This window comes from Pecten maximus, chromosome 6 (assembly GCF_902652985.1).
Source record: "Pecten maximus chromosome 6, xPecMax1.1, whole genome shotgun sequence".
In the NCBI taxonomy this organism is placed as follows: domain Eukaryota; kingdom Metazoa; phylum Mollusca; class Bivalvia; order Pectinida; family Pectinidae; genus Pecten; species Pecten maximus.
Genome location: NC_047020.1, coordinates 9,228,277 through 9,245,399, shown reverse-complemented (window position 1 = coordinate 9,245,399; position 17,123 = coordinate 9,228,277). Strand labels below are relative to the sequence as shown.

General features: G+C 38.0%; 1 protein-coding gene across 1 annotated transcript in view; it reads right to left on the bottom strand.

Moving 5' to 3' along the window:
- Nucleotides 1-12,231, bottom strand: part of LOC117328895 (gamma-aminobutyric acid type B receptor subunit 2-like) — a 59,020-nt gene extending 46,789 nt beyond the window's left edge. Inside the window, exon 1 of the mRNA XM_033886498.1 lies at nt 12,047-12,231. Coding sequence (XP_033742389.1) covers nt 12,047-12,202 — 156 coding nt within the window. The 5' untranslated portion in view covers nt 12,203-12,231. The remainder of the gene's footprint in view (nt 1-12,046) is intronic.
- Nucleotides 12,232-17,123: the final 4,892 nt, after the last annotated feature.

The window sequence follows — 17,123 nt, the reverse complement described above, 5'->3', positions numbered from 1 at the left end:
TCTCTGTCTCTCTCTCAGAGATCAGAAGCCTTTTTTGTCCGATGATGTTTTATATAGCAGTCTAGACAGAATCTGATTCGTGTTTTTGCATGAATCAGGGAGAATCAAAGTAAACAGTAAAATCCCGTAAGACCGCCATCAAACCGCTCTATAATCATGTTATACTGCCATTTCATAAATAAAGTGGTGTACACGACTTCCTATAATAGGCATGCGCATCAGTCCCTCATTGGCTGTGACGGCCGATTTTCGCCGAAGCCTGGTTAGATTGAAAAACGACACCATAATAAACACCTATATTGTATGCACGATCTACGTGTAATACACAAACTAAGGACCTGTAATTTGTTAAAGCGTTCATATAATTATCGCGAAATAGAACATAAATTCTGCATCACACATTATATACAACAAGGTTTACCGTGATATGGCAACAGCTTGGACTGGGATTGAAAAAGACCACTTCATCGGAATGGAAGTCCCAATCACTAATTCCGCCCGTGTAATCAATCCTATTCACTTTGGCTGTTTTGTGGTAATTAGCCGCGACATAGAACTGATGAGATACAAAGATTTGTCTCACACGGGTATTAGTTTAAGATGGAGTGTAATGTTTCTGGCTAAATGCATCCAATTGTGGTTTCATAAGATATGTTCGATAAACCAGGTGTTATCCCCGTATTAATTCTGCTATAAATCACCCAGTTATACATTCTGATGTATGTAATCGGTATGTGATATACATGTTATCCGTATGTAATCTGTATGTAATATGTATGTAATCCGTATGTAATATGTATGTAATATGTATGTAATATATATGTAATCTGTATGTAATATATATGTAATCTAGATCTGTATGTAATATGTATGTAATCGGTATGTAATATATATGTAATCTGTATGTAATCGGTATGTAATATATATGTAATATGTATGTAATCTGTATGTGATCTGTATGTAATCTGTATTTAACATATATGTAATATATATGTAATATGTATGTAATCTGTATGTGATCTGTATGTAATCTGTATTTAACATATATGTAATCTGTATGTAATATGTATTTAACATATATGTAATCTGTATGTAATATTATTTAATATGTATGTGATTTGTATGTAATCTATATGTAATATGTATGAGATATATTTGTAATATATATGTAAATTGTATGTAATATGTCTGTAATCTGTATGTAATATGTATTTAATCTGTATGTGATCTGTATGTAATTTGTATGTAATGTGTATGTGATATATATGCTACAGTCTTGGAAACTCTGTTTGGGTATTGCCACCTGTAACGCATGCATAAACCATTTGGTCAGACGGTTAACACCGATAAACATACAGAACCCTATCGAGTACTCATACTTTGGATTAAGTCAGGCGATATACTCGTAATACACATGGTGTTCAGCATCATCACACGCAACACAGAGGCTAAAAATAACCAATGCAGATTTCAAGTTAAGAACAAGTAGTTAAAAATTTAGGAGGTCGATAGAGACTACTAAAATAAACCAGACACATATATACTATCTCGTTAATATGGGAATCAACAGGAGAACAAGATCAAAGGAATTTAAATTTTCATCAGAAACAGAAATACTGTAACAAGGGAAACCTATATAACCGAATAACGACACATGTTTGTGACGGCAGATTTTTGTCGGTAATTTATATTGCATTCGACATTTCAGAATCGAAAAAAATGAAACATATACTCGTGAAATGTATTAATATAGCGCAAAAAACGCATTACTTCCTGATCGAAAACAGATTTGTCACATGGGGAAACATTGTTGCATCGGACTTCGCTGAAAGTATGTATGTTATCATGCTTAAAACCTTACATGTAATATGTAATCGCATTTAGTGAGTTTCATGCTGGAAATAGATTCCTGGCGAACAAGTGATTTTTTTTTCATTTGATATTATCAATGAAATACCGTACCATTGTGGTTATTTCAAACAAGTAAATCCGATGCACAGGGGTATGGTACCTTCCTATGACCCAGGAATATTTAATCCTAGAGTCCAACCCCCAGAACACTAATACTTGACAAGGTAAGGAATGTCGTCTTTCAAAATTCCATTAATTATAAGCGATCTGGGGATCGAACCTTTGGGTTGAATATTTCATTCTGGGTCAAAGGAAGGTGTCGAGCCCCTGTGATTCCATGATGACAATTTTTGTCGTCTTTGATCTTTTTAGGTTTTTTTTATATTTTTTATTTTTTATCTTTATTCCAGAAACCTGTTTTAAGTATCATGATTGATGAGCACTTCCTTTTGACGAACGGCCTACTCAGTCAGTGTTTCCTTCCGGAAAACAGTCATCCTCTCTCGAGGAAAAAATAGGAGAGTCTTATCCTGACGAGATTATCGAGCGACTTTCTGAAACGGGGATTAACGGGGATTATAATTTAATATGTAATTGGTAGGATACTTATTGTGATTTCCGATCTATATTGTCTGTTAACGCAGTAGTTTTATTGAACTTTTAATTAGCGAACTGAAAAAAAATACTAGTGGGTTTGAAATTGATTATGTTCTAAATTAATTGTAAATGTTATTGTTACTACGTGTATCATAATGACGATTTTTTTTCTATATTCACCATTGTTTGCGCCGACAAACATGTTGAATTATTTTATTCATAGAGACTGTCAGACCCGGATGTGAACTTGACAACCTTGATCACACTGACCCGATATGTATGCATCACCGATAAAAACCCAGCACATTTGTATGTATAGACAACATCGTGTATGGCATTGTAATGCTTAGTGATATGTATTGTAAAGACTCATTGTCTACATCATACGTGTTTGTTGACAGCGAGTCGCAGTGCGGTGAGAGAACAAACTGGAGTGCGATTTTATCTTACACACCAAGAGTCGGCGTGACTACCCGACATAAGAGGTATCTCACACACCAAGAGTTGGCGTGACTACCCGACATAAGAGGTATTTTACACACCAAGAGTCGGCTTGACTACCCGAGATAAGAGTTATCTTACACACCAAGAGTCGGCTTGACTACCCGACACAGAGTGATCTTACATACCAAGAGTTGTCATGACTACCCAACATAAGAGGTATCTTACACACCAAGAGTTGTCATGACTACCAGACATAGAGTGATCTTACACACCAAGAGTTGGCTTGACTACCCGACATAAGAGTTATCGTACACACCAAGAATTGACTTGACTACCCAACATAAGAGGTATCTTACACACCAAGAGTTGTCATGACTACCCAACATAAGAGTTATCTTACACACCAAGAGTTGGCTTGACCACCCGACATAAGAGCTACAATTTGTATCTTACACACCAAGAGTTGACGTGACTACCCGACATAAGAGGTATCTTACACACCAAGAGTCGGCTTGACTACCCGACATAAGAGGTATCTTACACACCAAGAGTTGGCTTGACTACACGACATAAGTGTTATCTTACACACCAAGAGTCGGCGCGACTACCCGACATAAGAGGTATCTTACACACCAAGAGTTGGCTTGACTACCCGACATATGAGCTATCTTACACACCAAGAGTCGGCGTGACTACCCGACATAAGAGTTATCTTACACACCAAGAGTCGGCTTGACTACCCGACATAAGAGGTATCTTACACATCAAGAGTTGGCTTGACTACCCGACATAAGAGGTATCTTACACACCAAGAGTCGGCGTGACTACCCGACATGAGAGTTATCTTACACACCAAGAGTCGGCGTGACTACCCGACATAAGAGGTATCTTACACACCAAGAGTCGGCGTGACTACCCGACATAAGAGGTATCTTACACACCAAGAGTCGGCTTGACTACCCGACATAAGAGTTATCTTACACACCAAGAGTTGGCGTAGTTACCCGACTTAAGAGTCATCTTAAGAGGTATTTCGTAGATGTCAACGACAGGCTATCAATACATATTCTGTATCCGTGGTGTACCATAATACTCAGTCGATATAATGCCAACTAAATACAGCCGTTCTGGCGTGTTTGAATTGCACCAGGATGGCCGAGTACGATTCCTTGCCAAACACTTCTAAAATCCTTTTGTGCAGACAAGCCTATCAAACAATAGAAAAAACTTGCTATATCATCTTCAACAGTTTGAAAAAGTACGAGGAGAATACAACATGACAGAATTGATGATGAAATGCGCCAAGAGATGAAGTCCGTTCGTACAGAATATCAACGTACTTGGCATTTAATAGCAGAGTTTGATGGTAGAAGGTTGATCATTTCTATCCTTAATATCGAGTTCAAATACAGAGCTCCCAAACTTATCTAGAAACAGTGCAACAGTTAAATAAAAACTCATTATTACTTACTCGTGTTACATATAAACAAAGGGCGAAACAAGTTGACGAAGATTTGCTTAATTGTTTCCATCTTGCAAAGGAGTTAGTTCACACACCTCAAAAGAATGTATGAAAATGACAAATGAAAAAACAAATAAACACTTATAAGATAATAAAAGCAATTTAACAAAGCCAAAGAATATTATCATTCCAAAATGACAAAAAGTTAAACCAAACCGTTTCTAGGAACTTTACGACCACGTAATTACGTACGGAGATAAATAACAGGTTGTTCATTATCACCGGACCACAGATTAGATAATATTCTGTACTATTCAGACCCTTCAAACACATACATCCCATACCAGTTGAAGTTATTGGAAATTGCAAATTATCATTTATGTTCAACATTATGTATTTGTTAAGCTATAAAGAAAAACAAAATATGCTACTTGACCAAGTACTGTAAGTATTGCGAACAAACACATAGACGACAATGATTTGAAATATGGCGGGACTGATCCAAACCTAACCAATTATCGGATTAACCAAACTTACAGAATAGAAATATTCATATGGCATAAAACCTAGCATAAAAGATACAGTATGCACTAAACCATTCATTTATCGTAAACACTCCTTTTGGAGGCCCGCATAATTTCGGAATAGATGCGGGCACTAATTTACAGACTACACATTCCGGAGCGTCACGCAAAGATTGTCCACTACGACACTCAAAGAAATTTTAAGTATCACAAAGACTTTGAAAAAACAGTTTTGCTTTTAGATATAACGATATATTTTCTTTAAAAGGAAAACAACTGTTACCGATGTAGTTCGCACAAATTATACTGTCCTTCCTGTGATAAAGGATACGATGTGATCATCTAAACCAGCCGCCTTCATATTTATTTCCAATGTGACCAACATAAATAGCTGACCACTAAACAGTGGGAGAAGTATGATGATTGAGTTTCCATTTCTTGGTAGTGCCATACTTCCCTAAAAAGTTTTTTTAATGTTGAATTTCATTCGATACTCAAACACATAGTTTCGACTGATGCACGTCGATGAAGAATTTATGCAAGCTGTATTATCGCAAATGTGATTGTCCATCTTTGTGCATTTCAACATTCAACGTAATCGAAAGTCTTTATTAAATTAATATGTTTTGGTGTTACTCCATGGTTTAAGTTTTGATGCTATACCATTTACAACTTATTTGGCATTATTTATAGTAACGATAGATGTTTTAAATGAAGACAAACGACGAATTCCCCTACCGCACACCTTAACGTGCACGCTCCCCTTATGCTGGTAATTCTTTAATGACAGACTAATTTAATTTCAGTGACACAACGCTATGTGACAAAGTGGATATCCCAACAAAGGATAACTCTAAAACTGTTTTTTATTGAGTGGCTGTCAGTTTATCCGGAATATAACATTAAATTATGGTAATTGCATTTTAAAAGAACACAATCAGATATACGGAACTGAAAACGGAGTTTGCTAAAAAGGATACACTGTAACAACGATGTATTTGTTGACTTTATTACATGATTAAAAAAACTTTGTTCAAACAAACCTGCTTGATACGAATTTCTGCTTATTACGAAGTAAATTCAAATCTACTTCCATTTGGAATATATTATGAATTCGCATATTTTTTTGTTTGTGTTTTTTTTTTTATACGAAGTCATTTTGTGGTCCTGTCAAGTAACTACTTGCACCTAATACGAATTTCTCCGCCCATTTACCAAGAAGTGTCGAGTGTAGCCTTGTTTCAAATTAACATTGGGCCAAAAAGGGGAATCGATCCCAAAGCGCGAGATCAGTTTCATGACCTTGATGACGAGGACATGTAGCTGAAATAAATCTGTCTCACAAAGACCTATGGTAACATCTACGTATGTATCATATCACTGTCATTTCCTATATATCTCTCTGTTCTCGCTGTGTAATCATTTCTTCTGCTGGTCTCCCCTTGAAACGCATCTTAATTTGAAATTACACCTAAATTTTCTCTCTTCCATTATATTTATTTTTTCTCTGTCATCCTGTTTAAACTGTCCCAATTGTATACTTTTCATTGTTAAATGCATTGTTGACTTAATTATGCTGTCCATTTTTTAATTGCTTATTTATTTATAGGTGATAGTTTTATATAAGTGTCTTAGACACTTGTTTCTATTTTCCTTTTGTATTGTATGTAATGTAATGTACTTTGATATTTGAATAAAAGAAAGTTAAATTAATTTGAAATTAGCTGTCTGTTGCGAGGACGTACAACATGGGAAAAATACTCATATATGCCATTTTTGATTCCCTAAGAAACGAAAATTCATGTTGTTTGGGGCTTTAAAAGGATGCTATGCTATTACATAATTACGTAGCTCTCAGTGTTATTACTAACCATGTAAATGGCATTAGATGAATGCGCACTTTTAGACTATATTGGCGTATGGGTGTTTAACATCATAATCATCGTGCATAGCAGAGTGCACCGAAAAAACTTTACATGTACATATATAGCGCATGGCAATATCTCTGTCGTTCTTCCTTACAATAGATGAGCGAGCAGCATCCCATTGTAAACTAGGATCTATAATTGTATACCGGATAATAAAGTTCATAACTTTAGAAATCATCCAATAACCTTTCACGATCCCGTCAACATTACAGCGAAAACTGAATTGGCTTTATGATAGTCTAGTATCCCAGTGAGGGTGATAGCCTTGTGACTTATTCATGCGTACTCCCTCCGCCCTTCAATATTACCATTCCACTGAGAAGCAGATATTGCTCTAATCATTATTTTATAAATCAGTGCTACCTGTAGCGTGTGATCCTGACATAGGCGGTCGTTAATTATACCCACAAATGCTGATCACATGTCGAGATAAACTGGATCATGACTCATTGCACTCATACTTTATAATATCACGATTTCTAAGTGAAATGAGTTATGTCGTTACTTTTAACTAAGATATATGGTATGTACTATTATTCTGAAGGCATACAACCGAAGTTTTTTCATAATACTCCATTTTTAAGATACGTTGGAATGCACTACATCTTCATGACATATTTAAGATTTTTATTTTTATTGAATGCGTTATAACTGCCCCGTTCTCACCACAGTTCTCTGAGTTTCCGTTTTAACTGTCCCGTTCTCACCACAGTTCTCTGAGTTTCCGTTTTAACTGCCCCGTTCTCATCACAGTTCTCTGAGTTTCCGTTTTAACTGCCCCGTTCTCACCACAGTTCTCTGAGTTTCCGTTTTAACTGCCCCGTTCTCATCACCGTTCCTTGAGTTTCCGTTATAACTGCCCCGTTCTCATCACAGTTCTCTGAGTTTCCGTTTTAACTGCCCCGTTCTCACTACAGTTCTCTGAGTTTCCGTTATAACTGCCCCGTTCTCACTACAGTTCTCTGAGTTTCCGTTTTAACTGCCCCGTTCTCACTACAGTTCTCTGAGTTTCCGTTTTAACTGTCCCGTTCTCACTACAGTTCTCTGAGTTTCCGTTATAACTGCCCCGTTCTCACTACAGTTCTCTGAGTTTCCGTTTTAACTGCCCCGTTCTCATCACAGTTCTCTGAGTTTCCGTTTTAACTGTCCCGTTCTCACTACAGTTCTCTGAGTTTCCGTTTTAACTGCCCCGTTCTCACCACAGTTCTCTGAGTTTCCGTTTTAACTGTCCCGTTCTCATCACAGTTCTCTGAGTTTCCGTTTTAACTGCCCCGTTCTCACCACAGTTCCCTGAGTTTCCGTTTTAACTGTCCCGTTCTCACCACAGATCTCTGAGTTTCCGTTTTAACTGCCCCGTTCTCACCACAGTTCTCGGAGTTTCCGTTATAACTGCCCCGTTCTCACCACAGTTCCCTGAGTTTCCGTTATAACTGTCCCGTTCTCACCACAGTTCTCTGAGTTTCCGTTTTAACTGCCCCGTTCTCACCACAGTTCCCTGAGTTTCCGTTATAACTGCCCCGTTCTCACCACAGTTCTCTGAGTTTCCGTTATAACTGCCCCGTTCTCATCACAGTTCCCTGAGTTTCCGTTATAACTGTCCCGTTCTCACCACAGTTCTCTGAGTTTCCGTTTTAACTGCCCCGTTCTCACCACAGATCTCTGAGTTTCCGTTTTAATTGCCCCGTTCTCACCACAGTTCTCTGAGTTTCCGTTTTAACTGTCCCGTTCTCATCACAGTTCCCTGAGTTTCCGTTATAACTGTCCCGTTCTCACCACAGATCTCTGAGTTTCCGTTTTAACTGCCCCGTTCTCACCACAGATCTCTGAGTTTCCGTTATTACTGTCCCGTTCTCACCACAGTTCTCTGAGTTTCCGTTTTAACTGCCCCGTTCTCACCACAGATCTCTGACTTTCCGTTATAACTGCCCCGTTCTCACCACAGTTCTCTGAGTTTCCGTTATAACTGCCCCGTTCTCACCACAGTTCTCGGAGTTTCCGTTATAACTGGCCCGTTCTCATCACAGTTCCCTGAGTTTCCGTTATAACTGCCCCGTTCTCACCACAGTTCCCTGAGTTTCCGTTATAACTGCCCCGTTCTCACCACAGTTCTCTGAGTTTCCGTTATAACTGCCCCGTTCTCATCACAGTTCCCTGAGTTTCCGTTATAACTGTCCCGTTCTCACCACAGTTCTCTGAGTTTCCGTTTTAACTGCCCCGTTCTCACCACAGATCTCTGAGTTTCCGTTTTAACTGCCCCGTTCTCACCACAGTTCTCTGAGTTTCCGTTTTAACTGGCCCGTTCTCACCACAGTTCCCTGAGTTTCCGTTATAGCTGCCCCGTTCTCACCACAGATCTCTGAGTTTCCGTTTTAACTGCCCCGTTCTCACCACAGTTCTCTGAGTTTCCGTTATAACTGGCCCGTTCTCATCACAGTTCCTTGAGTTTCCGTTATAACTGCCCCGTTCTCACTACAGTTCTCTGAGTTTCCGTTTTAACTGCCCCGTTCTCACTACAGTTCTCTGAGTTTCCGTTTTAACTGCCCCGTTCTCATCACAGTTCCCTGAGTTTCCGTTTTAACTGCCCCGTTCTCATCACAGTTCCGGAGTTTCCGTTTTAACTGGCCCGTTCTCATCACAGTTCCCTGAGTTTCCGTTATAACTGTCCCGTTCTCATCACAGTTCCGGAGTTTCCGTTTTAACTGGCCCGTTCTCACCACAGTTCTCTGAGTTTCCGTTATAACTGCCCCGTTCTCATCACAGTTCCGGAGTTTCCGTTATAACTGCCCCGTTCTCATCACAGTTCCCTGAGTTTCCGTTATAACTGTCCCGTTCTCACCACAGTTCTCTGAGTTTCCGTTTTAACTGCCCCGTTCTCACCACAGATCTCTGAGTTTCCGTTTTAACTGCCCCGTTCTCACCACAGTTCTCTGAGTTTCCGTTTTAACTGGCCCGTTCTCACCACAGTTCCCTGAGTTTCCGTTATAGCTGCCCCGTTCTCACCACAGATCTCTGAGTTTCCGTTTTAACTGCCCCGTTCTCACCACAGTTCTCTGAGTTTCCGTTATAACTGGCCCGTTCTCATCACAGTTCCTTGAGTTTCCGTTATAACTGCCCCGTTCTCACTACAGTTCTCTGAGTTTCCGTTTTAACTGCCCCGTTCTCACTACAGTTCTCTGAGTTTCCGTTTTAACTGCCCCGTTCTCATCACAGTTCCCTGAGTTTCCGTTTTAACTGCCCCGTTCTCATCACAGTTCCGGAGTTTCCGTTTTAACTGGCCCGTTCTCATCACAGTTCCCTGAGTTTCCGTTATAACTGCCCCGTTCTCATCACAGTTCCGGAGTTTCCGTTTTAACTGGCCCGTTCTCACCACAGTTCTCTGAGTTTCCGTTATAACTGCCCCGTTCTCATCACAGTTCCGGAGTTTCCGTTTTAACTGGCCCGTTCTCACTACAGTTCTCTGAGTTTCCGTTTTAACTGCCCCGTTCTCATCACAGTTCCCTGAGTTTCCGTTATAACTGACCCGTTCTCATCAAAGTTCTCTGAGTTTCCGTTATAACTGACCCGTTCTCATCACAGTTCTCTGAGTTTCCGTTATAACTGCCCCGTTCTCATCACAGTTCTCTGAGTTTCCGTTATAACTGACCCGTTCTCATCACAGTTCCCTGAGTTTCCGTTATAACTGCCCCGTTCTCATCACAGTTCTCTGAGTTTCCGTTATAACTGACCCGTTCTCATCACAGTTCCCTGAGTTTCCGTTTTAACTGCCCTTATCTCACTACAGTTCCTCGAGTTCTCACTTTGGAGACATGTTATTACAATTTAAGAAATAATTAACGATGATTCGTGCATTGTTGCAGAATATACAACGAGGACGAGGATATTTTGCAATAAAATTAATAACGAAGGCCGCAGGCCTGAGTTATTAATTAAAATTTCAAAATATCCGAGTCCGAGTTGTATATCCTGCAACAATACACGAGTCAAAGTTGATTATTTCTATTCTACCATGTACTGTTTAGTTCTGAGATCGACCTCCTTCAGCAAAGAGCAAAGAAACCCCGAGAAAACCTTGTAATTTATTTCTTGAGTATTGCATTATTTGTTGATGAAATGTACAGACAATACAGTACTACGATCAAGAGCATCTATCATATGGCATTGATTTTGAAAATTCAAAAAAAAATAAAGGATAAAAAAAAAAAGATAAAAATTTATTAAAAGACTAACCCATTAGCCCACTCGGCTATTGTAACCTTTCATAAAATGGGAGAAATTTAGATATATAAAATTGTAACAGCCGTGACTCACGAGCGTGTATTATTGGCACGAGCGTGGGTTATTGGAAAATAATACATGGTTTTAAACCAATCAAAACTGGCGTTACATAGCAAACATGGTAGAAAAGGCAATATGTATTTGGTCATTTGTAGCTAGTATTTATAATTTTCTGTTATCGACAATATCCAGCTATTCTGCATACATCATATATCTACGATATCTACATATAGCTAACATACATATCATTTATCACAACAATGCTGAATTCCCATATTTGACATATCTGATACGTTTATAACCAGCTACCGTAAACTGATAGCTACCGTAAACTGATATCGTAAACAATAATATGTCGGTACCATCAACTTAACACTATATTGTGTTTCCAGTTGTATCTCAGTATTTACTTTATTGTTTTACCAATGAATGGTATATCATGTTTATATTAACACACTTAGTCACTACAAAGTTAACAAACAAGAATAGTTACATGTAACATGAAATAATAAAGTGTTTTGGTAACTAAACCAAAATCAAAATCTTTTGTAATCACAAGCATTCTTTCGAATAGATAATTAGAAGAGAGAATCATGCACAAAAACAATTAATACGAAATAGAATTAAATGGTTACATTGACCAAACAACATTTTTGTGTTGATACTAAACATCATTTATCGATCCCTTCAGCATTTTTAAATATCTTTATAACACATTTGCATTAATAATAACACTGCTGTATTGATGACCTTTAATACAACTCAGAAAATGTAGACAAAATAATAAAACCGTAATTCTAAATCAAATCAATAAAAAAAATGATGGCAAAATACGGACAAAACAATAGATTGCCATGGAGACTAAGCACATGATAATTTCCATTGTAGAATACGTAATGTGAATGCTGAGATAATTTGATATGAAATCATTGTAATATATTTACCTGTCAGTATTTCCTACGTACCTGTGTGTCATTCTCCAGAAGCTGTAAACTAAATCCATCAATGAATTTTAATTCGTTAATGTTTCGTATTGCTGTCTCGGCTGCTGTGAGTTCACTTCTCCCCATCCAAGAGGCCCTTGACCCCCGTATGTCAAAAAGTCCCCCAATGTATAGCATTGTTTCCGTACGGTTTACAGTCAGTTGGGTGTTATGATCCAGCATATGTGTATTAGAGTTCTGTGGAGGGCAAACCGTCATCGCCCTTGTTAAATCTGTGCTTGTTTCACTAACAGGTAAGCGGTTGTTTAAATCTGTCGTATGTTTGTAACTTTTAGTTGTAATTTCTGTAGAAAATGAATTGTTCCCGTATGCATACATATCTGTCGAGTTTCGTGACGACTCGCCTGTCAAATCATCAGCCTGTAAGAAACGCACATTAATTGACAACAAAACGCCAATTACTATCAATTGTGTTGGCGCAACGACCATACTTTGTAATAAAATTCCAAATTCGAATATAAAGGTCCAGTAATACTCCCTTCAGAGTTATCATCGCTTCACACTTCACATGAATACATCAAGTCATAAATGGTTCACATCCAAACAAACATCCGGTTTTAGATATACCAATACATAATTCCATTGTGTACGTATTGGACCCCAGAAGTTACAAAGAGACAAGATCGAAGTACTCAGAGTTATGACATTCATTGGTTACTTGTGAAGAACGTGTAGCACGTGTCACCTAGCAGACGACATCACTTGATATTATTACTAGCGGGAATTGAAGACAGCCCATACTATAGGCTAAATGTCTCTACTGATTTTAAACATCTCTAAGCAAAACATAACGCTGGAAGGCCCGGCGGTCACTGATTATTGAGGACCATACTAGACCCGATCGCATGTGGAATGCCGACGTTGTAATCTTCACTTATCCCATACGTTTTCACCTAAACTATTAAGACTATAATTGGGAATGGGATTGACTTGGTTATGGTTTATATCAAAATATCTGGCCAGTAGCCATGACACATCGAAACGTGATAAGCTCGGGAAAAATTGGAGATTGAATGCAATTTTCGTTACCGGTATCATTTACAGAGAAAACATAATGCCGGTCATATACATGCTAACTCCCTGTCTCCTGTAGGAAGTATTAGCAGGGAACGACTGTCTAGTTATTGACTCCTGTAAACACACACTGGTATTATATTGGAGCACATCGGAGAAGAGTGTAGCCATACTGCTGGCTACCCCATGTATTATTTCCGGATAGATCGTGATGTCATTGAATAAATTGCTGCTCCAATAAAATGGCCCTTCGCGAGCTTTTACATAACAATACATGATAATAAAAGGAGAAGAAGATATTTTAAAAGAACAAAACAGGAATAGTTACTTCTTATTGTAATTCTTCGTTACATGCTAAGCGTTATTGTATGTTCTTATTCCAGTAGGCATTTCAATACTTGTTAGAACGACATGGTGGCCTATGATTTATTTTTGAACTTGATAGCCATTTTGAGTTTCCACTAAATACTAAATAAATCTTCTCGTATAAGTATAAAACTACAACCTGACATTTCCGTTATCAATAGTGTAGTAGGGCTGTGGGCAATGTCATGGGAGGGTGTCTCTTCTACTAGCGTTATGTTTCAAATGTGTAAATGACAACTGTTACTGAGCCGGTGACACCCAGTCATGTCCTACACCTACTACACCAGGTTCCATTTGCCAATGGCATAGAGTTAAAAGATCACCAAAAGACTTATATAACTTAACAATTTATTATGCAATCAATATATGAGGTGTAGACAAAGAATTGATAAAGAGAAAGTCTGTACTAGTAAATAATGGACAAAAATCTCATAGGGCTCAGTATAGCCCTTAAGTTACACTGAGTCTACTAATTAATATTAAATGCCAAATGGCTTATAGTTATATAAACTAAACACTGTTAAAACTATACAAATACTCGGTTAATAACAGCAGACTATTAATATACAAGCTTAGAAAAGCTACGCGGCGTGCCTTCAGTACATCGCAACCATATGATATATATACCGTATATACATGTTCAAATAAAGTCCAGTCCCCTGTGAAAGTTGTCTTCCTTTGCATTGTTTCAGCAAGGTCAACGTGCATGTTTAATACCACCCGGCCTTCCCATACTATAAACTATAAGATCTCTCTAGCCGAGAGGTAAGGCGGCTAGTAAAGTGTATTTACCAGAATTACAATATCAATACACAAACTCGTTCCCGAATGATGAAATCATTGTTTACAACATCATCTATGTATGATGTTTACGCTGTTTGCTTAGTGTAGCGGGCGGGCGGGCTGGTGGGTAGGTGGGTGGGTAGGTAATCTCAGTGGATCTTCTAAACATACTCTGACTATTTACTATACCACTATATCCTCAACTGATTCATACCTATAATCCATTTATAGCACGATAAAGAAGGTAATAGGATGTTCATAAGATGTGTAATACATGTAGGTGGGTTTTATAGTATCATACTTGATGGAAGTTCACTGAATGTGGGCGTACAGTTAAATGCCGTTAAAGCAAATTACATTAATTCTAATATTCTGATTTAGGCTGTCGCAGGACATTTTTGGAAGTATACGAGTGTTGACATAGGTTTTATATATATTCACCACATTGAAATTAATCAATAAAGCGGGGGTCAATTAATCAGTGTTTTCACTGAACACCATTTGCAGTTTTAATCGAACACTCATTTGACAACGGTTTAGAAAGAACTTTCCAAACAACAGCAAAACAATGAGACCCCTATATTTTTTCTGCTACTTCCTTAGCCCCATACTGTATGTTTTGCCCGTTACTCATTGATACCCTTCTTTTGTGTTATTTCCTGAACCTCCTATGTTTTGTCTGTAAATCCTCGACCCCCTATGTTTTGACTGTAAATCCTCGACCCCCTATGTATTGTCTGTAAATCCTCGACCCCCTATGTTTTGTCTGTAAATCCTCGACCCCCTATGTATTGTCTGTAAATCCTCGACCCCCTATGTTTTGTCTGTAAATCCTCGACCCCCTATGTATTGTCTGTAATCCTCGACCCCCTATGTTTTGTCTGTAAATCCTCGACCCCCTATGTTTTGTCTGTAAATCCTCGACCCCCTATGTATTGTCTGTAAATCCTCGACCCCCTATGTATTGTCTGTAAATCCTCGACCCCCTATGTTTTGACTGTTACTCCCTGAGTCCAAATGTTTGTCTGTTACTCATTGAGCCATATACGTTTGTCTAACTCAATCAGCCCCTATGTTTTGTCTTTTACTCCTTTAGCCCCTATGTTTTGTCTTTTACTCCTTGAACTCCTATGTTTTGTCTGTAACTCCTTGAGCCATTTATGTTTTTACTGTTACTCATTGAGCCATTTATGTTTGTCTGTTACTCCTTGAAACTTCCTTTTTTAACTTTTACTCCTTGAGCACCTATATGTATGTTTTGTCTGTTACCCCTTGAGCCCCTATGTTTTGTCTGTTACCCCTTAAGCCCCTATGTTTTGTCTGTTACCCCTTGAGCCCCTAGGTTTTGTCTGTAACTCTTTTTTGCCCCCTGTTTTTGTCTTTTGATTCCGGAATCCACTATGTTGAGCCTGTACTACTGGAGCCCACTACGGTTTGTCTGTTAAAAAGTCTGTTTGCGTTCAAAAACCCATGACACTGAATGTTTGCCAAGCTCAACGCCAGTAAGCGAAGTTAAATATTATTCTAAATCGCGTGCTTCTTCCACACGTATGTTTTGTTTCTTGTTTTGCCTATGAAAAATGAGAAGAAAGACATTTTTGTATAAGCTGGTAGCACTTCAGTCCTGTCAGAGATAATCAACTGCGGTCTTCACAAGATATTACACCGACACTTCTTGATTCCAAATATTTATATTGCCCAGACCATACTCTATCACAATAACTCTATACCGAGATTAACACAATGAATTAAAACACGCCTTCTGTATAAGAATCTGAGGATCATTCCTACAACTCTAACATTGTAATCAAATAAATAGCGATCGGGAACTGAAACAATTTAATTCTTTGTTCTTGTTCCATATTAATTCACGGTTCTACATCACCTTAATAAATCAGGTAATATCTATACCGACTGTGAACGGCACAAATTAAAACATAACGCAACATTTATTTTCCAAGCAGAATCTCATGTCTGATGTGACATGTTTCAGTAACTAACAGAACTGTCTGTAATAAGATACCGTTTGTCATACCAATGAATGTCTTATCATTACATTATTTCAATAAGCTTTCATTCAAAAACGGGACAAATGCTTGGCCTATACTAATGGTCGTATATGTAAAATACAGGAGTCAGAACTGAATACATACTCAATTAGTACTGTGAAGTAGAATATGTCTGTATCATTATCCACATGATCGTCAAGCATTACAACCCAGTCGCTTCTTATTTGTAAACATCAACTTAAGAGGAAACACCATGCATCAAAATCGTTGGCCATTCTTTTGAGACACAGGAAAACGCTGTTTTTTCTATTGACTTCCCATTAGGGACAATAAAAGCCAGGACGGATCTGCTACAACTTCGAAAATCTAGGAATAAATACTCTTTCTGTTCATAACCCGCAGTCTCTGTAGTCAAATTCATGTTTCAAAATCAATGAAGTTTTTAAAATGCTCACAAACCGCCTTTGCAGCACAACTCACACCTTCTCAAGCCTTCTTTGCGATCTTCGAGTTTTTGTTTGCAACAAAGTAGTCCAACTATTGGTAAACAGGTTTTTTTTTCAATAGATAATGATAGTACTGATAAGTGATATTTCATTTACCATCAATGAAAATGTGATTTACACTATATATTCCTTACATCCCATAACATACGCATGGAATTTTATTTATCTGGTGAATTTCATATATATTATCTTTGTGCTGTTTGTACAAACTGTATAGCAGTAAACTGTTTGTGGTTAATTCATGATTTTAGACGACCAGCTGTCTGGTAAAGATTCTATTTTTATGTTTATGTTTAAAATACAGAACAGTATGTCTGGTGTCCATAATACTCATTATTACTACAATGGACTTCGTCATCG